This window comes from Saccopteryx leptura, chromosome 13 (assembly GCF_036850995.1).
Source record: "Saccopteryx leptura isolate mSacLep1 chromosome 13, mSacLep1_pri_phased_curated, whole genome shotgun sequence".
Taxonomy (NCBI): domain Eukaryota; kingdom Metazoa; phylum Chordata; class Mammalia; order Chiroptera; family Emballonuridae; genus Saccopteryx; species Saccopteryx leptura.
In genome coordinates, this window is record NC_089515.1 from 41,598,602 (window position 1) to 41,622,832 (window position 24,231).

Sequence of the window (24,231 nt, forward strand, 5' to 3'; positions counted from 1 at the left end):
ACCAGGTTCTGCACACTTGGGGTGGCAATATCAGCAAGTGCACAGAGGGAAATGGCTCTACCCTCCTTCCTGACCAGGGGATCCGCGTCCGAAAGTGTGGAACCAACCTGGCTTTATCGCCGGCCAGACCCACAGACACACTTGATCTGTTTCTGTTAACTCAATCAGCAGTGTCGACAGAGAGGAGACAGCACTCTGTCTTAATAAATGAGGCAGCATCTGCTGGGAAAGGCTTCCAACTGGTTAAAAGTGGGGGCGTCTGTTCAAATTTGTTATATATTTCTAAAGGTATGTTAAATCCTCCATGAATTTAGAGGAGTTGGACAAAATTCTTCTTTGAATAAGTGAAACAATCTAAATTAGAAAAAGCAATTTTTTTTCTCTTTCTTTTTTTTTTTCTTTACATGTGTCGTTGATCAAGTAGCCATCGCAGATCACTCCTGTGTCCTCCTGCCAAGTCGCATTGAGATTAGTATATTAATTGTAATTGGGAATACATGTTGCTACATGTTGAAAAATTATTCTCCTAGAGAGTAACTATTTCCCTGATCCACTTGTCTAGGTAAATTGGCTTAGCTTGTTTCTAGAGAGTAACTATTTCCCTGATACACTTGTCTAGGTGAATTGGCTTAGCTTGTTTCTTGTTCATAGACAGTGCTGCCGGGTCTGCCTCTGTTCTGTCAGATTTCAAATGAATTCAAGTAGGCATGCGGAGAGAGGTCCCTGGGGGACAACTCGGTTTCTGTTTATTTCACATCCAGAGTGCGGGAGCGGCAAGAGTCCTGTCTATCTCTGTGATTAGCTGGCTCTCTCAATGTGCCTGGAAAAGACAGCATTTGCCACCAAAGGTGCTGTTTTGAGGAGTCGTTATCAGCCCCCTCTTGTTTCTTTATATGACGTCTTCTGAAAATATCTTTCATCCTGAGACACTGTTCACTTTTGCTGTCCCAACGAAGTGTGGTGGAATCCAATGAAAGTGTCCCCGTGGACAGCTAACCCGCCGAGTTCTCTCTCTCCTTCCCCGAGCTCTCCACTCTGCACACACCCATCCCTCAGCTCAGAGGACCTGGGGCAGTGAGGGCGAGGTCTCTGCTGGAAGTCTTTCTACTAATCATCTCTCCCTCCACCCCCACCCCACACCCCCCGCCCTGGTCCCTCCAGCAGCCTGGATGGCAGCTTTAATGCCGATGAAACTGGGGACAGCAGTGACCCGGAGCAGATCTTCCAGAACATACAGTTCCAGAAAGATCTCATGGCAAACATTCGCTGCAGACCCTGGAGCATGGGACAGAAGCTGCGGGCACTGAGGTGAGGGGCGCGGCCGCCGTCCCTGGTGGCAGCAGCTGGCCTGGCCCTGGAGCCCGGGGAAGACCGTGTGCGGGGGGGCCAGGCGCCCTCGCTGGCTGGGAGGGTCCTGCTGGTCTGGGCCCGGCCTCAGGGCCCTTGCCTCCTTTTTGTCTGTCTGGGTTACCCGTGCATGTTGGAGGGAAGCTTTTGGTTTCCTGTCTCCTTTTCAAACACTAGATTTTAGCACTGTGTAGAGGTGGACAAAATAAGCAAACTTACTAGAGACGGGTGTATAATCCAAATGAAAATTAATGTTAATTGTACGTGTTTGGTAAAAATTTCCCTCTGGTGGAAAAATCTCCATGGGAAGCCAGATGTCTGTACCGCTCGGAGCCTGTGGGGGCTGCTCACATAATAATAGCAGAGGGCTGAAACTAGAAGGCAGATTGCCCAAAACGAAAAGTACCGCCGCTGATCACTGGCTATGTGATGTTAGCTAGTTTTCTTAGTTTATCTGAATACCAGCTCCTTTCTCCTTAAAGTTGGCGCTACGGGGAAGAGCAGCCCCCACCCCCTGCGGCAGAGTTCCCCAAAATGTCTGCTGTTAGCAGCCAGGGTGCTTCCGGAGGCTCAGAAATCCCTGCGGCCCTCAGACCTCCTGAGTCAGGGGGGGCGGCCACAGCCCCGCGTCTGTGAGGTGCACTCAGTCTGATTCCTTCGCGTGCTCAGGTGGGAGATGCACCGGCACAGTTAGTTCAAGGATTAAATGAGATGAACACCTCAGTGCTCAGCATTGTGTCTGGGATGTCGTAGTCATTCCCTGCGAGGGACTAGTGACCAGCGATCCAGACGCCTGAGGTCACAGCGAGGGAAGTTAGGTGAGTTAGCGGTCCTGCTGACCTGAGCTGTGGCAGTCCCCGGAGACCCGGGCACATGCTGTGTCTGGATTAGAACCTGGCCCTAACTTACTGTTGACTGCCCGTCTAGATGCCAGACAGTGCTCTCTCCCCCGTCTGTCCTGAGGCTGGCGTTTCTTCCCCCGAAATCACACCCCTGTGAGATCCCCACGCCTGGCGCTGTCCTTCCAGTCTGGGGGGGGGGTGGTGGTGGAATCCGGCCCTCAGATGGCACAACATGTGGCTACTGAGGTCCTGTCCGTCATCTGTACTCTCAGAAGCTTCCAGCCACCCTCCATGTCTGCGATCAGTACTCTCTTTTCTCTCTCTCCAAGTAAAGTGGCGCTTTTCAGATGAGAAGACAGACAGAGACATCCCATGGTTCCCCTCAGGACACATGGCCTCTGAGTGCTGGAACTGAGGTTTAAATCTGGGCTTTGAGCCCAGCTCCAGTGTTCCAGAACTCTACCAAAATATCGACAATGGAACACTTTATCTTTCCTTCCTTCCTTCCTTCCTTCCTTCCTTCCTTCCTTCCTTCCTTCCTTCCTTCCTTCCTTCCTTCCTTCCTTCCTCCCTCCCTCCCTCCCTCCCTCCCTCCCTCCCTCCCTCCTTTCTTTCTTTCTTTCTTTTCTTTCTTTCTTTCTTTTCCTTCCTTCCTTCCTTCCTTCCTTCCTTCCTTCCTTCCTTCCTTCCTTCCTTCCTTCCTTCCCCTTCCTTCCTTCCTTCCTTCCTTCCTTCCTTCCTTCCTTCCTTTTCTTTCCTCAGGAGGGGATATAGAGAGACAGACTCTTGTATGCACCCCAACCGAGATCCACCTGGCAACCCTGTGTGGGACCAATGCTTGAATCAACCAAGCTATCCTCAGCGCCTGAGGCCAATGCTTAGGCCAACTGAGACACTGGCTGTGAGAGGGAAAGAGAGAGAGAAGTGAGAAGGAGGGGAAGAGAAGCAGATGGTTGCTTCTCCTGTGTCCCCTGACTGGGGATCAAACCCAGGATGTCCACTTGCCAAACCGATGACCCATCCACTGAGCTAACCAGTCAGGGCCCAAGCACTTTATTTAAAAAAAAAAATGTGTTCAATTAGAATTTTTAAAATCATACAGAAATGCTGATGATTCATGAGTATCTGAACCCTAGGAGTTTAAGCATTTTTTTTTTTTTTTGTATTTTTCCGAAGCTAGAAACGGGGAGAGACAGTCAGACAGACTCCCACATGCGCCTGACCGGGATCCACCCAGCACGCCCACCAGGGGGCGACGCTCTGCCCACCAGGGGGTGATGCTCTGCCCCTCCGGGGGGTCGCTCTGCTGCAACCAGAGCCACTCTAGTGCCTGGGGCAGAGGCCAAGGAGCCATCCCCAGCGCCCGGGCCATCTTTGCTCCAATGGAGCCTCCGCTGCGGGAGGGGAAGAGAGAGACAGAGAGGAAGGAGAGGGGGAGGGGTGGAGAAGCAGATGGGTGCTTCTCCTGTGTGCCCTGGCCGGGAATCGAACCCGAGACTTCTGTATGCCAGGCCGACGCTCTACCACTGAGCCAACCGGCCAGGGCCAGTTTAAGCATTTTTGATCTGCAGGCCGATTAGAGCAAGTCACTTCTCTGTCCAGGCACTTAGCAACAGAAGAACAGTCAGGCCTTCCGCGGTGAAGCCTGCCACGCTCAGCCAGGCGCTGAGTGGCCCACTCCACGGCGCCAGCCAGCTGGTAAGCTCTGGAGGGCAGCTTGCCCTCTGAGCACCTGCATTTGTCATCTCTTGTCCCACATGTCTCTGCTGTCACCTTGAGGAGCTGCTGGGGCCAGAGTCACAGATGACACCGGCTGAGGCTCTTCCCCGCGCCCCGTAGACGGGACGCAGAACACTGAGCCCTGACCGCTTGGGGAATGCGGGAGGGGCGTTGCCGACACAGAGAAGAGCAGGGAGCTCGAGCCCTGGCTCTCGGACCGGACCGCAGCCACCTGCCCGGGGACAGAGCACATTTTTCTGTGCCCTTGTGGGGAAATGGGGTCAGTGCCGTTGGAATCAGCCCTGTTCTATGGCTCGCCTCGTTTAGGTCCGTCTTCCCTGCTCCCTCCATCCCCATGTCACCCCTTGGTCACAGCACCTGCCACACACCTGAGGCTGTTGTCACTTTAGGGCCCTTTTCCCCCTTGGCTGGTGGGCTCTCTGAGGCAACAACTCTGTTTCATGTGCCTCCTGTAGGCCATTATTGCTTGATCCAAGCACATGTGCAGAAAATGTTCACAGGAGAGACATGAATTACTGTTTTATTGTGAAGGCCTCACTCTTTTAGATGCTGTGTAGGGTAGGCCGTCAACCTTCCCCTCACCTGCACATCTGGTTCTGATCAGAAGGAAGCCAGATTATCCTGGCTGTGAAGGTGGGCTGGTTGCAGCGTGGGCAGACAGGCCGAAGTCCCTGTGCCCGGTTAGGCAGTGCTTTGAAGGGACCACACTGTGACAGGCTAGTTCCTGTCTCTCGAGGAAGAACCCAGAACGGGTGGGCGTTTCCCAGAGGCTGCCTGGGACCGACAAGCAAGAACTACCTGGCCAGTTGGCTCAGCGGTAGAGCGTCGGCCTGGCGTGTGGGGGACCCGGGTTTGATTCCCGGCCAGGGCACACAGGAGAAGCGCCCATTTGCTTCTCCACCCCCCCCCCTCCTTCCTCTCTGTCTCTCTCTTCCCCTCCCGCAGCCAAGGCTCCATTGGAGCAAAGATGGCCCAGGCGCTGGGGATGGCTCCTTGGCCTCTGCCGCAGGCGCTGGAGTGGCTCTGGTCGCGGCAGAGTGATGCCCCGGAGGGGCAGAGCATCGCCCCCTGGTGGGCAGAGCGTCGCCCTGGTGGGCGTGCTGGGTGGATCCCGGTCGGGCGCATGCGGGAGTCTGTCTGTCTGTCTGACTGTCTCTCCCCATTTCCAGCTTCAGGAAAAAAAAACAAAAAAAAACTACCTGGCCAGTTGGCTTGTGGGACTAACACATAGAGTGACTCAGGAGGACAGAGGCCATGGACACTGACATGGTCACCCAAGTGGTCAGCCTCAGGTGACGAGAGTCTCCTCAGTGTAGTGTCAGATGAGTCCCCTTGACAGTGACTTTCATCTCTAAGAGTCCTTGACGTCAGTCTGTCCCACGGCATGGACATTTGTTTTCTACCCCTGTTGTTCATTTAGGTGTGACTTCAGTCTGTTTTTAAGGATTAACCATTTTTCGTCGAGATGTCAGGTCAGCCCACTGAAGGGTCAGTTAGCATGGCAGTGGTTTGCTTGCGCTAAGTTGGGTGCTCTGTGGCTGTCGACACACAGTGCTCTTGCTCACATTAAGCAGACACTGCCCTTTTGTTGAAGTGGGTTCTCTGAAGCTCAGCCTTCCCCTCCCGAGAACTGAGCGTGGGAGGCCAGGGGCCCCAGATTAAGGGGAGCAGCCGAGAACTAGTGTCCGCTACCAGGGTCTCCAAACTGCTGAGTCCCTACAACAGCCAGAATCAGGGAAGGGCTTTAAGAAATTCTGTCGGGGCCCTGGCTAGGTTGCTCAGTGGATAAAGTGTCCCAGGGCGCTGAGGTCACGGGTTCAAGCCCCAGTCAGGGCAGGTGCGAGAAGCTATCAGTGAGGACACAACTAAGTGGAACAACTAAGTGGAACAAGGAGCTGATGCTTCTCTCTCTCCCTCTCTGCCTATTTCCCTCTCCTTTCCTCTCTCTAAAATCAATAAAAAAATAAAAATAAACTCCATTGTAGTATGGTGATCACCAGAAGGAAAGGGGAGGTGGAGGAGGTAGAGGGGGGTAAGGGGCAATAAATGGTGATGGAAGGGGGCTAGACGTTGGGTGGTGAACTCACAGTAAGTATACAGGTGATGTGTTATAGAATTGTACACTTGCAACCTACATGGTTTTCACCAATGTAGCCCAAATAAATGCAATTTAAGTATATATATATATATATATATATATATATATATATATATATATATGAGGTCTACCGGAAAGTTCTGTCCGTTTTTGGAATAAAACAAAATACAAATTTTTCTTACCGTCAATAAACTTTATTAAATAGTATAATTGCCATTATTATTAATGATTTCTTGCCAGTGTGAGGGCAATTTGTATATCCCATTTTTGAAAAATGTTTTATCTTATGATGTGAAAAATTGAACCAGTGCTTGTTTGATATCTTCTTCATTTTTGAATTTTTTGCCCTTCAAAAATTTTGTGAGGACAAAAACAAATGATAGTCGGAGGGTGCTAAGTCCGGGGAATATGGTGGATGCGACAGACATGCTTCTGTAGCATTTCTTCCTTGTTGAAATTCGTAAAAATTACAGTGGCGTAAATGAACTTGATCAGTAGCCATGGGTACACTATCGCTTCACACATAAGACTAACGTGAATCAACTTTGTTTTAGTTAATTTGCTACGTCAGTATGTACACATGAAGTGATAAAAATAGAGAGGCCCCCATGTGCCAAATAAACATGTGCTTAAGTGTCAAAACTTGTTGTGAGAGAAACGGACAGAACTTTCCGGTAGACCATATATATATATATATATACACACACACATATATATATGTGTATATATATATGTGCATACATATATATATGCACACACATACACACACACACACACACATAAAAGAAATTCCATTGTAACTGATCTGGATATTCATCATTTGTATGAATTAATCCGTTTAAACAGTAAAGAAATTCTGTTTTCCCAGTTTTATTGGGAACTAATTGACGTATATCACTGTATAAGTTTAAGATGTGCAGCAGGATGGCCTGATTTACAGGATTGTGAAAGGACTACCACAACAGGTTCAGTTAACATCCATCATCTTGTGCTGATACAACCACCACCACAAAAGTTTTTCCTTGTGATGAGGACCCTCGGCCCCGCCCCCAACCTCCCTGTGCGCCAGCCACGTGCGGGCCACTGTCCTCACACTGCACCCAACAGCTCATCTTATATATCATATAAGTGCTTCCTCACCTTATAACGGAAAGCCTTTTCCCGCCTTCCTCCGATTCCACCTTTGCCCTTTGGCAACCAAAAGTCTCATCTCTCAGAAAAGACTTTCTAAGGGTGTTTTCCAGTTACCAAAAGCCCAGGAGCTGAGAGATTTGCTGACTCCATCCACCTCCCCAGCATGTGGTCCTGCGTTGGGGGCCCCTGATCCTGTGGGACGTTCACATCTTGGGGGAGGATGACTCGCATGATGAAGTTGCGCTCATGTCCTGTCTTTCCTCTCTCAGGCGAGCGAAGGAGGTCGTGCTGAGGTTTGAAGGGAGGCTGACCAGGACCCGAGGCTACCAAGCCGCAGGTGCAGAGGTAAGGAGTCCCCGCGTGGGCGTCCCCCTCCTGTGGTCTCAGCAGGTGGCACCTGCCATTGCACCTGTGTGAGCCGTCAGTCATGAGCGGATGCAGAACAGCCTGCTGGGTGGGGAGGTCTGCACTTCCTCACACCTGGGTTGTAGTCCCAGATACTGTCACTTCCCAGTTGTGTGACCCTAGTCATCAGAAATAGGTCTCTTCTGCTGAGAGAATGACTTCACATCTTTCCTGACTTCACCCCACCCACACAGACAGGTTTTCCTCACCAGATTTCTTGTAATGAGAAAGGCACAGGCCTATGCTAATTGCCCGTTTTATAATACAATGCTAAGGTTTTTGTTCCTAATTTTTCCCATTCAGTTACTTAGAGCTAAATTTCAGTATATATGGAAATTAATCTGTCTATAAAGACATTATAATAATTTTCATAACTGTTTAGAAAACCAAAAAAATCACATCTTCTTCTGGGACCCCTACGTCTCAGTAGAGTGTCTTTTTTTAAAAATCTCACGTTTCAGTCATTGACTATTTAATTTTCACATCAGAGTAATTATAAGATACAAATGTTTTGGCTTCCGTTTTCACCTCCCACCTCAACAAGGATTTTTCCACGTTGCCGTGAGTTTTTTCTCTTACCGTTTGCAATGCCTTTGCCGTGGAGAAGCGTGGTGTTTGCTCCCACGCCTTCCCGAATCCTGGTCATCAACAAATTGTGCTTTTCCATCCCTTTTGCCTCTAGAAGCTCCTTCGGCGCAGTTGCTGGAGGTTCCCCTACCGGTGTGGGCGTCAGGGCCACGCCCTCAGTCCTCCGTCGCTCTTTTTTTTTTTTTTTTTTTTTTTTTTGTATTTTTCTGAAGCTGGAAACGGGGAGAGACAGACAGACTCCCGCATGCGCCCGACCGGGATCCACCCAGCACGCCTACCAGGGGGCGACGCTCTGCCCCTCTGGGGCTCGCTCTGCCGCGACCAGAGCCACTCTAGTGCCTGGGGCAGAGGCCACAGAGCCATCCCCAGCACCCGGGCCAACTTTGCTCCAATGGAGCCTTGGCTGCGGGAGGGGAAGAGAGAGACAGAGAGGAAGGAGAGGGGGAGGGGTGGAGAAGCAGATGGGCGCTTCTCCTGTGTGCCCTGGCCAGGAATCGATCCAGGGACTCCTGCACGCCAGGCCGACGCTCTACCACTGAGCCAACCGGCCAGGGCCCTCCGTTGCTCTTTAAGCTGAGCGTGGCCCCTGGGTCCTCAAACGTCCCAGACACGGGGGGTGGGGGTGGGGGTGGGGGGGGTTCGCGTCTCCGCCTACAAGAGCCTTGCTGCTTCAGTCCGTGCCGTGGATTGAAACCCTCACACAGTTTTAAATTTAAAGAGCACACTGAGTACCACGGATTGAACCTTTTATCTTGTCAGATGAGGACATCATATCCGAAAGAAAGAAAGTAACTTTTCCCCAGGGGCGCAGCGTAAGATGGGCGGCGGCGGGGCTCCAACCCCGGTCTCCGACCTCCTACCCGAACGCTTCTCGCGCTCCGGATTCTGCAGTGGTCCCCAGACGCCAGCGCCTCCCTACCCGACCCTCCCAGGGGCTCTGGACGCGTGGGGGTGGGAGGTCAGGAGACTCCGGTCCTCTCTCTGGGTGGCAGGAGACAGCAGGGACACTAAAGCAGCCCGCGTGGGTGTGGCCGGCAGAACGGGAGAGGCCAGAAATGACTGCCCAGCGGTGACGGAGGAGGGTGTTTCTGGTGCAGAGAAGCCCTGCGCCGTGGCCGTGGGGCGGCCGTACTCCATGTGGGTCTTGAATCGTGAGCAGAGGAGGGACGGTTCCAGACTCCGCTAACGTTCAGGTTTCCCTGCGGCCGCCACCCCGGCCTGGGCAGACACGTCCGGGACGGCGCTCCCCCACGTGTCTGCCCGGGACGGCGCTCCCCCACGTGTCTGCCCGGGCGGCGCTCCCCCACGTGTCGTCCGTGTCAGAACCGGGTGCTGCCTGCGTTCAGGGCGCTGTAATTGCATTTGCAGCCCTTGCTTCTGCAATGATGTCATTTGCTTCCAACACAAGCCCAGATGGTCTGTGTGTTAAAATGAACAACCTGCCAAGGTTGTGTCGGGAGCAGGGCCGCTGTCAGGGCACACAGTCTGCTCCGTTCTCCTTTGAGAAAACCACACACACTTGAACTTTTAGCGATTGCATCTGACACGTGAAGCCCTGCTTAAGGGCATCAGGTGTGTGTGTCTGGGAGCCCCTCCGCCATTTGGGACCGGGAACCCGAAATCATCGCTGTCCTAATGAATGCAGAGCGCCCCAGTCCCTCCACTCCTTCCAGCTCTGGCGGAAGCTGGCTCGGCTGGCCTGCAACTTCGTGGTGCTCTTCGTGCCGTGGGAGATGAGGATCAAGAAAATCGAGAGTGAGTTTGCCCCTTGGTAGAGCAGTACTGGCGGGGGTGGGGGTGGGGGGTCTGGTGCTCACCCTGCGTGGCCTGGGCTCAGGTACCCACGGCGGCCTGGGCTGGACATAGGACAGTGGAGTGGGAAGCAGTGTCTGTCCCCCCCAACCCCCAGATGACACAGTCCCCATTCCACTGTGACTCCGCTGTTCTCTGTTAGTTCATTCATTAGGCCAGAGAGATCGAGTAAGAACTAACATGGGCAACTGCAAAACAAAAGTACAAAAAGTTTGCTTATTCGTAGCCTAGCCTATTTGCCCCCTTCTCTGGAGGACTGCCCTTGGCCTACATTGTTCCACATGGTGGGCACATGTCACCTGGTCCCCCTGCCCCGTAGGAGACCATAACTGACTGAGAGGACCTTCTGTCCATAGGGGACCAGCTTGCCCCTGTGGGTCAGGCTGAGCCAGGCTCCCGCTGAGACCAGTCCTCACTCGGTGCCCTCCCCTCCTCCCCGGCCCTTTGCCCCTTTCTTCCGAGAGCCCCCTCCTCAGCCTGTCACGATTCCTGACCCTGTTCCCCAGGCTCTGTGTCTAGAAGACTTTAGTGTAGACAGAGCAACTTACTGTAGTTATTTACCCTGGGATGATGCCACCTAGTGGAAGGTTAGAAACTTCCTACATGTTGCATAGTGGGGAGTATGTTAGTTACATAAACAGGAAAATTCATTTAAAAGAACAATAAAGTTCATTTTATAGAAGAACATTTTTGTATGTAAAACATACCCTTGTACTATATTGAAAACACAAGATGCATGCTTTGAGAGATGCCAGTTACTCTAAAGAGTAATTCTAGTGGTGATTTTAACTGAGTGATGGTGGTGATTGTTTTTTGTGATGTTTTGTGTCTTCCTGGTTATCATGACAAGCATAAACTAGACTTGAAAAAAATTCAAGAGAGGTTATTTTTTTAAAGTATGATACAAGTCTGCCTGCTCCAGAAATTCATCAAAGTATCATTCACACCCTCATTTTATTCCTTCTATGCTCCCTCCTAAGTAAAAATTTGTTTTTAAATACACTATTTGAAGCCTGACTGGTGGTAGTGCAGTAGAGAAGAGCATTGACCCAGGATGTTGAGGACCCAGGTCCGAAACCCCTGAGGTCGCTGGTTTGAGCGCATGGTCATCCAGCTTGAGCGTGGGATCATAGACATGACCCCATGGTTGCTGGCTTCCATCCCGGGATCACTGCCTTGAAGCCCAAGGTTGCTGGCTTGAGCAAGTGGTCACTGGCTGGGCTGGAATCCCCTGGTCAAGGCACATATGAGAAAGTAATCAATGAATAACTAAATGCCTCAACTATGAGTTGATGTTTCTCATCTCCCTTCCTGTCTGTCCCTGCCTGTCTCTCCCTCTCTCTCTCTCTCTTGCTAAAATAAATAAATAAACAAACAAACTATTTTACAATAAATTTAGATGTACAGAAAAACCATAAAAAGAATTCCCATAACCCTTCACCCAGTCTCCCCTAATGTCACCATCAGGAAAAGTCTTTCTGTCGAAGCTGAGAAAAAGGAGTCCTTAGAAAAATCCTTGAAATTCGCAAAACTATACAAAATTTAAAAAAAGATACGTGACAGTCTCAAAAGATGCTGATTCTTCTGAACTATATGAAATGTTGTAAATTTGGTCAAATTATTTTAGATGAATATGTCATTATGGAAATTATTTTGTTAGGGATTTTTTTTTTTTCTCCATAAATGACTGGTATTTATTCATGAGCGTCTTGATCCATATAAATGACCATTTGGGGGAACACCTTAATTTGGTGCAACTCTGGCACTTTTAATAAGAAAAACTGCAGTGTTGCTCTAGGGAGAACTTCCTGCATAGCAGGGGTTTTGTAGGAGCTGTGCTGTTTGTCTCATCTTCCTCTAGGTCATTTTGGATCTGGGGTTGCCTCCTATTTCATCTTCTTGAGGTGGCTGTTTGGAATTAATATTGTGCTCACGGTTATGACAGGTGCTTTTATTGTCATCCCAGAGGTAAGAACCAGCAAGCAAATGCTTTATCTTGAAATTAAGACCCTGGCTGGTTGGTTCAGTGGTAGAACGGTTGGTTTGGCATGTGGAAGTCCCAGGTTCAATTCACTGTCAGGGCACACAGGAGAAGCGCCCATCTGCTTCTCCACCTTTTCCCCTCTCGCTTCTCTCTCTCTCTCTCTCTCTCTCTCTCTGTCTCCCTCCCTTCTCTCTCTCTTCTCTCTCTGTCTTCTCTTCCCCTTCTGTAGCCATGGCTCAGATGGGGCAAGTTGGCCCTGGGCACTGAGGATGACTCCATGGCCTCATCTCTGATGCTAAAATAGCTCAGTTACTGAGCAACGAAACAACACCCCAGATGGGCAGAGTATTGCCAGGGCGAGGGCTTGCCAGATGGATCCCAGTTAGGGTCTATGCGGGAGTCTATCTCTCTGCTTCCCCACTTCTCACTTAAGAAAAAAATTAAGAAGATAAACCCTTAGAAAAATCCTTGAAATTCTCAAAACTATGTCACATAAAAAAAAGATACACAAAATTGTGTATCTTTTTTTAGAGATGAATAGTGCCATTGGTTAATAAGCACCCTTAGAGCACTACCATAAAGCAACCGCTGTCGATGTCCTTGTGGGGAGGGTGATCGTGCGTCAGACCAGGCGGCACACATGTCCTGTAAGGGGCCACATAGGAAGTGTGCTAGGCTTTGTGGGCCTGACAGCTTCTGTCACAACTCCAATCTACCATGTTGTACAAAAGCAGCCACAGAGAACACACACACACTAACGAGTGTGGCCATGCCCTTGTCCAGATACTGAGGTTGAGCTCTGTGTCATCCTGATGTGTCACAAAATACTGTTCTTCTCATGATTTTTTCCTAACCACTTAAAAAGGCAGAACTCAGCTCACGGGCCATACACAAACAGGCAAGGAGCTGGATGTGGCCTGTGGGCCAGCCTGCTGATACCCCACTAAAATAAAACCTATTTCTGACCCTGGCTGGTTGGCTCAGCAGTAGAGCATTGACCCAGCATGTGGAAGTCCCGGGTTTGATTCCCAGCCAGGGCACACAGGAGAAGTGCCCATCTGCTTCTCCACTCTTCCCCCTCTCCTCCCTCTCTGTCTCTCTCTTCCCCTCCCACAGCCAAAGCTCCATTGGAGCAAAGTTGGCCTGGGCACTGAGGATGGCTCCATGGCCTCTGCCCCAGGTGCTAGAATGGCTCTGGTTGCAGCGGAGCAATGCTCCAGAGGGGCCAAGCTGGGTGGATCTCGGTCAGGTGCATGAGGGAGTCTGTCTGCCCCCCCCCGCCCCGCTTCTCACTTTGGAAAAATACAAAAAAAAAAATCTATTTCTGAACTAAACTTCATCCTCAAAAAGTAGATGAAAAAAAAAGTAAAGGGAGCCATTTCCCAAGCCATTTGGGAAACCCAGTGACCTCAACAGCTCACCAGTAGAAACCACGTCCAGCCCAGAGACAGGACATCCAGGCAGGCCCTGAGTGGGCACAAGGAAAATCTGGCCACTGTGACTAATTTTCTGTCGGTGAAGATCAAGCAAAAGCCCACCCCTCGAGACCTCTTCCATGTAGCCCCTCTCGGCACGTGGAGGTCAGCACCCCTCTCCTTCCGGCCCCTCCCACAGAGCACTATGTGATTCCCTGTGCTCTCTCCCCAGCTCATTGCAGGCCAGCCCTTTGGAAGTACGGCCAGCAAGAGCATCCCCAAGGTGCAGGAGGCATCGGCCCAAGACCTGGACACCGTCTGGTCCCTGGGGGTGAGGCTCGGCCGGCCACATGCCCATCCGGAAAGAGGGAGGGAGCCGCCACGGTTCCGGGCCCTGGGCTTCAGCGCTGACCCGAGTGCTGTCTCCGCAGGGTTACCTCCAGTACTCCGTCCTCTTCTACGGCTACTACAGCCGGGAGCGGAGGATCGGGAGAGCGGGCTACCGGCTGCCCTTGGCGTACTTCCTGGTGGGGATGGCCGTGTTCGCTTACAGCTTCATCGTCCTCTTGAAAAAGTATGGCTGCTCAGTTTCTCAAAACGTGCGCTAGGGGTGATGTGTGAGGTCTCGTGATCTCATCGGTGACCCCCATAAAGTTAAGGTGTCACTGTACCCATTGCACAGATGAGACCAACGCAAAAAGGGATGCTGATTTTAACTAACACTCACTGAATGCTTGCCGCTCTGTGCCAGGTTCTGTGTTGCTTCTGGAAAGACCAGAATCATATGGACTTCAGCAGTTCTTATAGTTTTTGTTTGTTTGTTTTTTAATTAAGTAAGAGCAGGGGAGGCAGAAAGACAGACTTCTGCATGTGCCCTGACCGGGATCCACTCAGCAAGCCCCCTGAGGCAAGATGCTCTGCCCATCTGGGGCATTGCTCCATTGCTCAGTAACTGAGCTATTTTTGGCACCTGAGCCAGAGGCCACAAAGCCATCCTCAGTGCCAGGGGCCAACTCACTCAAATCAATTGAGCCATGGCTGTGAGAGAGGAGAGAGAGAGAGAGAAGGGGGAATGGGGGTGGGAAAGCAGATGGTTGCTTTTCCTGTGTGCCTTGACCAGAAATTAAACTTGGGACATCCACATGCTGGGCTGATACTCTACCACTGAGCAAACTGACCATGGCCAGTTCTTGTAGTTTTGGACAGTAGTGGGTAGAGTTACCCTCAGTGGGTCCCCTCCTGTGGCCACACACCATCAGTGACCGCCTGGCTACCATGGTGGTGGAACCTCTTGTCAAATAGCATTACCCAACAACAGGCATTGCAATTTCTGCACTGTTCAAAGGGGACACAGTGGGGCTGAATCCGTGATGCTGTGACTCACACAGTGGCTCGTGTGGACACAGCAGCCCCGAGGGCTGAGCCTGTCCCTACACTGCCCTCTATGGCCCAGGTGGTCCTGTTTTGTAGGATGGCGAAGAACTCCCGCACGAGCCTTGCCAGTGCCTCCAGGGACCACTACACCTTCTGCTGGCGTGTGTTCTGTGCCTGGGACTACCTCATTGGGAACCCAGAGGCTGCGGAGAGCAAAGCCGCTGCCATCGTGAACAGCATCAGGGTGAGTCAGGCCCGCACAGGCGGCCGAGGGCGGGGCCTGGAGTCTGGGCTCTTCAGACCACAGCCAGGACTGTGAGAGCTGCAGGCCCTCTGCCAGACATCAGGTAGACCAGGACAGCCAAAGCGAATGATGTGCCTCCCACCTGCCCCACCATTTAACCAAGTACAGAAAGGAAATATTCTCTTCATTCATTTTTGTATTGCATCTTTCTGAAATTTCAATCTGTGTGGTTTTTTTGATAATTTGCATAATGGATTGCCACCATATTGCACATAGAGAAATTGTAAATGAATAGGCACGTATATGTGGGGGATATAAGCTATGAGTATGAACTTAGAAAACAGTGTAATTAGCCTGACCAGGCGGTGGTGCAGTTGATAGAGCATTGGCTTGGAATGCTAAAGACCCAGGTTTAGAGACCCGAGGTCGCCAGTTTGAACACGAGTTGCTGGCTTGAGCGTGTGATCATAGACATGACCCCAGGTCACTAGCTTGAGCCCAAAAGTCACTGGCCTGAAGCCCAAGGTCACTGACTTGAGCCCAAGGTTGTTGGCTTGAGCAAGGGGTCACTGGCTCTGCTGGAGCCCCATGGTCAAGGCACATATGAGAAAGCATTCAATGAACGACTAAGGTGCCACAATGAAGAATTGGGGCTTTTCATCTCTCTCCCTTCCTGTCTGTCCCTGTCTCTCTCTCTTGGAAAGGAAGGAAGGAAGGAGGCAAGGAGGCAAGGAGGGAGAGAGAGAGGGAGAAAGAAATAAAAAGAAAGAGCAGGAAAGAAAGAAAAAGAATGAAAGAGAGAAATAAAAGAAAGAAGGAAGGGAGGGAGGGAGGAAAGGGAAAGAGAAGGGGGAAGGAAGGAAGGAAGGAAGGAAGGAATTAAGGAATTGAGGGAAGGAGGAGGGAGGGAGGGAGGGAGGAAGGAGGGAAAGAAGGAAGGAAGGGAGGGAGGGAGGGAAGGAGGGAAAGGAGAAAGAAAACAGTGCAATTAAAGCCTTCAGAGAAAGGGGTCCATCGAACAAGCAGGCACCAGAGTGTGCCCCCTTTTGATCACTTCACACAACTAACTAATTTCCTCTCCCATCTCTTCCTCCCGAGCTCCAGTGGCCATTTTCCATCTATTATTATATAAAACATTGATGTCAGTAGACACTTGAAGGCATGGTATAAGTCACTGGATAAGTAATTTCTGAGCATAAAATACATCCATAGAGTTTTAACTGATGACAGTGCCTTCTGTGTCCTTCCCGAAGGAGGCGATCCTGGAGGAGCACGAGAAGCGGAAAAGCAAAAACCTGTATGTATGAGGCCCGGGCGGAGCGCGTTGAGACGCCGGCTTAGTGAGGCGCAGAAACCGCCAGATTGCTCCACTCAACTCCCACACTCTGTCGGGCAGCTCGTCTTTTCCTTAGAATCAGTCCTTCTAGTCAAGTGATGTGGCGAACCCCATAATTTTCACTACCATCGTCTGGGCATGCTTCCCTCCTCCCTCAGGGGGAGAGGGCTAGAGCTGACCAGCTTCCTGTTCTTTTATGTTCTTTTAGTTTGATAGTAAAACTAGCACCACTTTCTAGTTTGCTAAATTCTACTAAGACTAGTTGTATTTAGCAATATTCCCCCAAAGTCAGAGGACACAAATAGTAACAAATTCGTGTTGACGAGCCTTCCAAGGTGATTTCTCAGATCTGACGTTCTTCTCAGTGTAAACTGATAACACGAAAGGGTTGTTCCGGGGAGGAGGGCAGAGTCCCCAAAGACAAACATGTCTGCTCATCTGATATCCCCGTGGTCCTTTAGCCCGTGGTGAGTGTTCCCGTCCTCGTGCCCGCCTCTCCCCACAGAGCAGTGACCATCTGCCTGAGGGTCGTGGCCAACGTCCTGGTGCTCGTCTCACTGGCCGGGAGCATCTATCTCATCTACTTCGTGGTGGACCGGTCCCAGAAGCTGGAGCAGTCAAAGAAAGAGCTGACGCTCTGGGAGAAGAATGAGGTACCCACACAGAAGTTGCAGCCCTTGGCCCTGGCCAGTTGGCTCAGTGGTAGAGCATCGGCCCTGCATGAGGATATTCTGGGTTTGATTTCCAGTCAGGGCACACAGGAGAAGCCACCATTTGCTTCTCCACCCCTCCCCCTCCCCTTCTCTCTCTCTCTCTCTCTCTCTCTCTTTCTCTCTCTTCCCCTCCCACAGCCATGGCTCTATTGGTTCGAGCACATCAGCCCTGGGCACTGAGGATGGCTCCATGGAGCCTCTGCCTCAGGCGCTAAATATAGCAGCTTGGTTGTGAACATGGCCCATGATGGGCGAGCATTGGCCCCGGATGGGGTTACCAGATAGATGCCAATTGGGATTCATGCAGGAGTCTGTCTCTCTATTTCCTCTATTTCTTTCTTCTATTGGAAAAGAAGAAAGAAAGAAAGAAAGTTGCGGCCCTTCCGTCCCCATGGCGTTCCTTAGGCAGGTGAGCTAGAAATGCTGCACAGACCACCCCAGGCCCCCTGTTCCGGAGCGGGTGCCACTGGGACTCGGAGCCAGCCTGGTGGCAGCAGGCACGGCCAGACTTCACTGGTCTCAGTCAGGGAAGATTTTGAGTCAAAAACAGCATCCAGCATTTGCATGCTCTTCACTTCTGACCCTTTCTTTGCCCGCTCTGGTTTTCTCGAGTGGTGTTTCCTCATGGACACGTTTCCAGAAACAGAGTCACCCGCAGAGCGACGCTCCAGCTGCGTTGCTGTCCCATGGGCGTGTCAGTGCTGGGCCAGTGCTGCAGCACTCACCTGGCGCCCGTGTTTCTAAACACAAATCATGCTTCCCAACCAGCTCCAACCAACGACTTAAAAAAAAAAAAAAAAAGGCCCTGGCCGGTTGGCTCAGTGGTAGAGCGTCAGCCTGGCATGCAGAGGTCCCGGGTTTGATTCCCGGCCAGGGCACACAGGAGAAGCGCCCATCTGCTTCTCCACCCCTCCCCCTCTCCTTCCTCTCTGTCTCTCTCTTCCCCTCCCGCAGCCAGCCGAGGCTCCATTGGAGCAAAGATGGCCCGGGCGCTGGGGATGGCTCCTTGGCCTCTGCCCCAGGCGCTAGAGTGGCTCTAGTCGTGGCAGAGCGACGCCCCGGAGGGGCAGAGCATCGCCCCCTGGTGGGCAGAGCTTCGCCCCTGGTGGGTGTGCCGGGTGGATCCCGGTCGGGCGCATGCGGGAGTCTGTCTGACTGTCTCTCCCCGTTTCCAGCTTCAGAAAAATACAAAAAAAAAAAGCAACCTTTTCCTCCATTTCTGTCCAAAGGAAGGTTCAGGACAACAGGACAATTACATAATTCTTCATGTTGGTGACAAGGCGGCTGTCCTGGGTGCCGGGTTCACTGCACCTGGAAAGACAGGGAGGCAGAAACAGCACAAAGCGCCCTGCCCCCACGTCTGCGCAGACACACATTGTCCCTGGGGTTTAAGGCCAGTGTGGGGGTGATTCGACACTTCCCATTTTTTATCCTCAGGGCACGATCGGTTTTCAGTCCGAGATTACCTTAGGTCATCTTTCCCCATCCTTCTCTCCTTGTATGCCATTTAGGTGGGTTATGTTATTATGGGTTTGGGTGTGGATAGATAAATTTCTGAAAGATGTTGCCAGAATTCCCTCTCGCTTTAGCTCCTGCTCCGCACACTGGCGAGTCTCCTGCGTGCGCCACAGGTGCAGGGACCAAGGGCTGGGCCTGACTCTGACGTCAGTCTTCCCCGTACCGGTGACCATCAGTCACCTCTCGGCTGTCCCTTCTCTGTTCCCGAGAGTTGCAGGGGTTTCCGCCTCCCACCCAAGGTTGGGGAAATAAGCGTATAAAAACCGTGGTCATTGGAGACTGGCGGGAGAGCTGGCACACGGCACACCTGGGTGTGTCCAGGCTGAGGAGAGACCCTTGACGGAGTAACCCGTGACGAGGAGGTGGCCTTTGGCAGAAAGCTAATTAGTAGAGATTTGAGGGCAGCTTCCCACGTGAGAGCTGTGTGGCCCAGACGTGAGGTCGGGCGTGAGGCGAGCAAGGCGTGGCTGTGGCACCCGGGGCTTCACCTGGGGCGCTCTCTCGGCAGGTGAGCGTGGTGGTCTCGCTCGTGACCATGCTCGCGCCATCAGCCTTCGACCTCATCGCCGCCTTGGAGATGTACCACCCGCGGACCACGCTGCGCTTCCAGCTGGCCAGGTACCGTGGCCTTTGTGGGAAATGCTGCTGTGCCACCCCGTGGTGGGAGCCCAGGTCCCTCGGGGGGCCAGGCCTTGCTTCACTGCCCCCCAAAAAAACTCAGCACAGAACTTCTCCTGCAGATGCATCTCAAGATGAGCAGGGTGCACAGGAGAGAAGGGGGCAAGAGTCAGAGGAGGAGGCCGGGGGTCAGGGAGGAGGGGGCGTGAGGGAGGAGCTGACAGAAACGGCAGACACAAGAGGAAGAGGACCGAGATGACAGACGTATGCCCGGTCTCTCCCCACAGGGTCCCCATGGACTGAGGTGAGAGAGACTCCCGTGCTTTTTCTGGGCAAGAAGCCAACCAAAAGCTCTGATAATTTCCCAAACCACAAGCTCTCAGGGGTTCTGTGGCTAAGCCAGGGGGCACGCAGGCGGGGCAGGGGTCCCGTGGGGTGAACGCAAACCTGAGGGACAGCAGGCCGGTTGGTCTGAGGGACATCCTGGGAGTCACCCACTGGGGTCAGAGCAGCCAGCACATGTCTGCCTGAGAAATCACTCCCTCTGGGCTGGTCTCCTCACACATAAATTAAACCAGTAGGTTTCAGGGAGGACGGCCGGATGGAACGTGGGCAGCAGGTGCCCTGCTGGGCCCTGCTTGTTTGTCCCGAGACCCCCAGGGCCATGTCTGTGTCACCGTATTGGCTCTCTGACACTGAGCACCTTCTACAGGACAAGCTCCTGTGACCACTCGGGCGGGGTCGTGCCTCCTCAGTGGTCGGCAACTGTTTTCTCCAAAGGACTGGAGAGGAACTCTTAGGTGTTATTATGGGTCGTGTGGTCTCTGTCGCACCTGCTGCAACTCTGAGGCTGCAGTAAGGAAGCGGCCACCAATCCACAACCTGTGACCGAAAGGCAGAGGCAGATTAAGCTCAGTTGAGGCCCCAGGAGCAAAAGAAAAAATATTGGGCTCCTGAAAAAAAAAAAAAGAGAGAGAGAGAGACGGGCAAAATAAAAAGACATGTTAACCATATTTTTAAATAAATAGAAAAATATTATGTACTATTAATGTTAAAATTGCACATATGAAACCAAACTTGGTGTCATTAGAAAAAGGTAAAGTAGGGGTTTTGCGGGGCCCTTCGGAAGTCAGGGCCCAGGAAGCGCACCCGGTATGCCCGGCCGTGAAACCCACCTCTGCTCTGCCGAAAGTTTACAGCCATCCCTCACCACTGTGTTTACAGAGACAGGGAGGGTAGGACTTGGCCTGGAGGCCGTCGTTCGCCACCCTCTGAAACCGTCGTTTCAGACCCTGAAAAGAGCAAGAGGCTGTGGAGGCCCCTCCGGGCAGGGCTGCCCTGGGTCGAGTCTCGGTCGGTTCTGTCCATCTGGGAGCCTGGTCTCCCCACTCCGCCCGGTGTGCACCTGGGGGTGCAGGGCCGCCCTGGGTCGAGTCTCGGCCGGTTCTGTCCATCTGGGAGCCTGGTCTCCCCACTCTGCCCGGTGTGCACCTGGGGGTGTGGGGCCGCCCTGGGTCGAGTCTCGGCTGGTGCCGTCCATCTGGGAGCCTGGTCTCCCCACTCCGCCCGGTGTGCACCTGGGGGTGCGGGGCCGCCGGCGCCTTCCTCTGCAGCCGGTGGTGGGCGGATCGATGCGGTTATTGCATTTGGTCTAATAGCAATCCTGTTACACAGATTGGCCTCGTTACTCATATTCAGAACTAGAGAAACGGAGGCATCGAGAGGCACGCCCAGAGGCCTCCTGTTGGTAACCAAGGCCAGACACATGATCTCAGCGCCATTCACTCACCATCATGCCGGTGACCTCTCAGCGAAGTGACCAGAGCTCCAGGGGACAAGACAGCGGGGCCTCACTGCCTTCAGTTCTTCCTGAGCCGGTGTCCACCCAGCTGGCTGGGGGTCCCGCCCTGTGCTAGGGACTGTGAGCACCCAGAAGGAGCGGTCTGAGCAGGACGCTGCAGGCAGTCCTTTCACAAGTGCTCAGGGAGCCCCAGCGCGGTCACAGCGGGGGCCCAGGCGGCACGCTCCCCCCCCTGCACTCTGCTCACGCCTGCGCACAGGTGGCCGGCTCTGCTCCTGAGGATGGAAGGGGGCTTCGGGGTGGGTGGGACTCTCACAGTTTCAGTTTGGAGTCTCCTGCACCGGCAAGCTTCTTTCTCTGTTCCCTGAACTGGCTTTGGTCTTATGGTCCTCAGCGTGCCAGCCGCTGTCCCTGGGAGGTCTGTGTAGCCTGCCATTTTCCTGCCTCGTCGCGTTCTTACAGAAGGTGTCTGTCTGATACGAGTTAAGACTGCATCTTGGGAAATTCCAGGATGTGTTTCCAAAACCTTCCAGCCCAGGGGAAGCTGGGATCACGACTTTGATCGTGGGCTGATCGAGGCAGTTGCTGGCAGGTCCTGTCCACTCAGCGGGGCCCCCAGGGCAGCTGTGCCCACAGCCCTTGCAGCCGTGGCCCCTCGGTGTGCTGATGGGGTCAGCCTGCTTTGCAGAGCTACCCACCGAGCTCCGGCCTCTTTCTGAGCAGGTCACCGAGCCTCCCCAACTTTCAGCTTCTTGTCCCCCAGTGGGCTTTAGAATGCTGAGTACCACACAGAGCCAGGGAGTCAAACAAGATAATGTTTTGAAAATCACTTTATAAACCAGAAAGCATGACACAAGCACACGTAGGGTTTACGCTACCCTTCGGATCAGCACTTGCTAAGTTCTCACTCTGCCCGCCCCGCCGACAGTGTGTGAACGCGGAGCCGGGGCCGGGTCACGGGGCAGCCCCTCCCCACCCCAGACCCACTGCAGCAGGTGGATTCAGGAATTCTGTGTTTTATTACATACCCCCCCCCCCAATATGGTTCTGAAGGAACTCGAGTGTGGCAGCCACTGTCTTAGCATTGCTGTGGTAGACACGTGTGTGTGGAGGCAAGTCTAGAACCGGGGACTTCTGTGGTCTTGTCTCTCAAGGGGGCTGTGCCTTTCAGGGTCCTTGTGCTGTATCTGGGGAACCTCTACAGCTTGATCATCGCGCTCCTGGACAAGGTCAACAGCATGAGCACCGAGGTGAGTGCTCGGCCCCGAGCAGGTGCCCGCCCGTACACTGCCGCACACGCACACGCACACACATACACACACACACATACACACAGAGTCACGGGCACACACACATACACACAGAGTCACGGGCACACACACGCGCGCGCACACGGACACACCCAGACAGACACACAGATACACAGTCACACACACACACACACACACACCAGGCCCTCCTCCTCTCTGTCAGCATCACTGCTTGCACACCCTCCCTGCGTCCCATTCAGAACTCCCCTCACTGAGGCCCCCCACACACCCCCCCCCCCCCGCGAGGTGAGGAGAGCAGTGCCATCTGCAGGTAAAGGAATAGAGGCCAGGCTTCTGGGGGCGAGAGACAGCGCTGGAAGTGCGCTAACTTGGGTCTTCTGATGACGGGTCCCTTTCTCTTGCCCCATGTCATTGAACTCCACCAGGAGAAGCAATCAACAGCTAGGTGCAGGGGTCCATGACGAGTGGCTGTGAGAACTTTTAGAAAAGTGGGAGGAAATGAACATTTCAGAGTAGGCCCACTGTCCCACCCCAGTGGAGGGGTTCACTCCCAGCTCTGGGCCCAGAAGCTCCTTCTAAACCCGCCCCTCCCATGCGGGTGTCCCACGTGGTGGGGGTGGGGAGGCGGGGGCAGGGAGGGGGTCTCAGGGCTGTTTGCTGCACTAGCATTTAGTCCTGGGGTTTCCGGGGCAGAAGAGGCGACAGTCACGGTTCCACGTTCGGCTGAGATGTTGCACAGACTGGGTCCTGACCCACTGACCAGCAGCGTGACCTCAGATGTTTGGCTGAGCCTCTGTCCCCTTGTCAGTGACACAGGGCAGTCCTTCTTGCCTGACATGCTTGTGAGGACTAGATGCTGTGACATGAATTAACCTCAGGCGACTGCTAGGAACCAGTCAGTACTCTCCTCCCGGCTCTGTGTCCCGTCACGGCCAACTCTGGTCAGGCGGCTCTCTGCCAAGCTGGAGGCAGAGAGAGACGGGGACAGGCAGACAGATCGTCCCTGCAGTGCAGGGATGTCCTTGGGACCCACGACGGGTTCTGATTTACAAACACAAGGACGACCTCTTTCTCTTTCTTCCCTCCTTCCCTCCCTCCTTCCCTCCCTCCCTTCTTTCTTCCTTCCCTCCACAGGAAGCTGCTCCCCAAAATAGCACAAGCCACTGGCTAGAGTCCACCATCTTCTTTGCCACGAGGGCAGCCCCTGAAGAAGAGAAATGGTCCACTCCGGGGTCGGGGCCAGGGCTTGGAAGAAACAGCACGTGGGCCCCGGCCCTGGCCGGCATCGCGGCGTACTCGTCCACGCTCTCAGAGGCCAACCAGACCGCTGTCTCCAGCCAGAGCCTGCAAGGCCAGTGCTGGGAGACCTACGTCGGGCAGGTGAGTTCCTCTCTCCCGTCCTGTGACTCTAACAGCTGTCTGAAGTGTCATTGTCCGTATTTCATAGAAGAGAAAAATAAGGTTCAGTGACTGTTTAGGGTTTTCTCGATCTCAAAATGAATAATAACGATCAAAGATTCACATAGCATTGCCTATGGGCTGGTCCTGTTCTAAGTGCTAGTCCTTGTAAAAAATCCTGTTATCATCATCTTTATAGGCACAGGTGGGGGAACTGAAGCACAAGAGGTTAAATAAGTGGTCCAAGGACACAGCACAGGCCCTACCCAGGCACCTGCTCCTACCTCTGTGCTCCCGACGGGTCCTCCACCTGTAATTTGCTCACGGAGAATCTCAGCCCTGAGACGTTAGCTCCTGAAACAACCACCGGCCTCAGTAGCCCCCTGCAGCTCAGGCAGAGCCACAGGCCTTAGACTCTCTCCTGCTTTGGGGCACGGCCAGCGTGGCTGTCAAAATTCAAATGAGCAAGCGCTGAACACCGTTATGTGCTGGGAATGATGAGAGGGCTCAGGGCCTGCAGCCCATGGGAATGAACTACCAGAGACGCTGAAGGTGGAGCTGGCAGGGCAGGGCAGGGCTGGGCAGGGCTGGGC

General features: G+C 53.0%; 1 protein-coding gene across 1 annotated transcript in view; it reads left to right on the forward strand.

Annotated features, from left to right (window-relative positions):
• Positions 1-24,231, forward strand: part of TMC3 (transmembrane channel like 3) — a 52,669-nt gene that overhangs the window by 15,022 nt on the left and 13,416 nt on the right. The window contains 12 exon segments of the mRNA XM_066354605.1: positions 1,162-1,308; positions 7,431-7,506; positions 9,828-9,909; positions 11,828-11,934; positions 13,598-13,696; positions 13,797-13,939; positions 14,836-14,983; positions 16,237-16,280; positions 16,825-16,972; positions 19,059-19,168; positions 22,141-22,219; positions 23,375-23,620. Coding sequence (XP_066210702.1) covers positions 1,162-1,308; positions 7,431-7,506; positions 9,828-9,909; positions 11,828-11,934; positions 13,598-13,696; positions 13,797-13,939; positions 14,836-14,983; positions 16,237-16,280; positions 16,825-16,972; positions 19,059-19,168; positions 22,141-22,219; positions 23,375-23,620 — 1,429 coding nt within the window.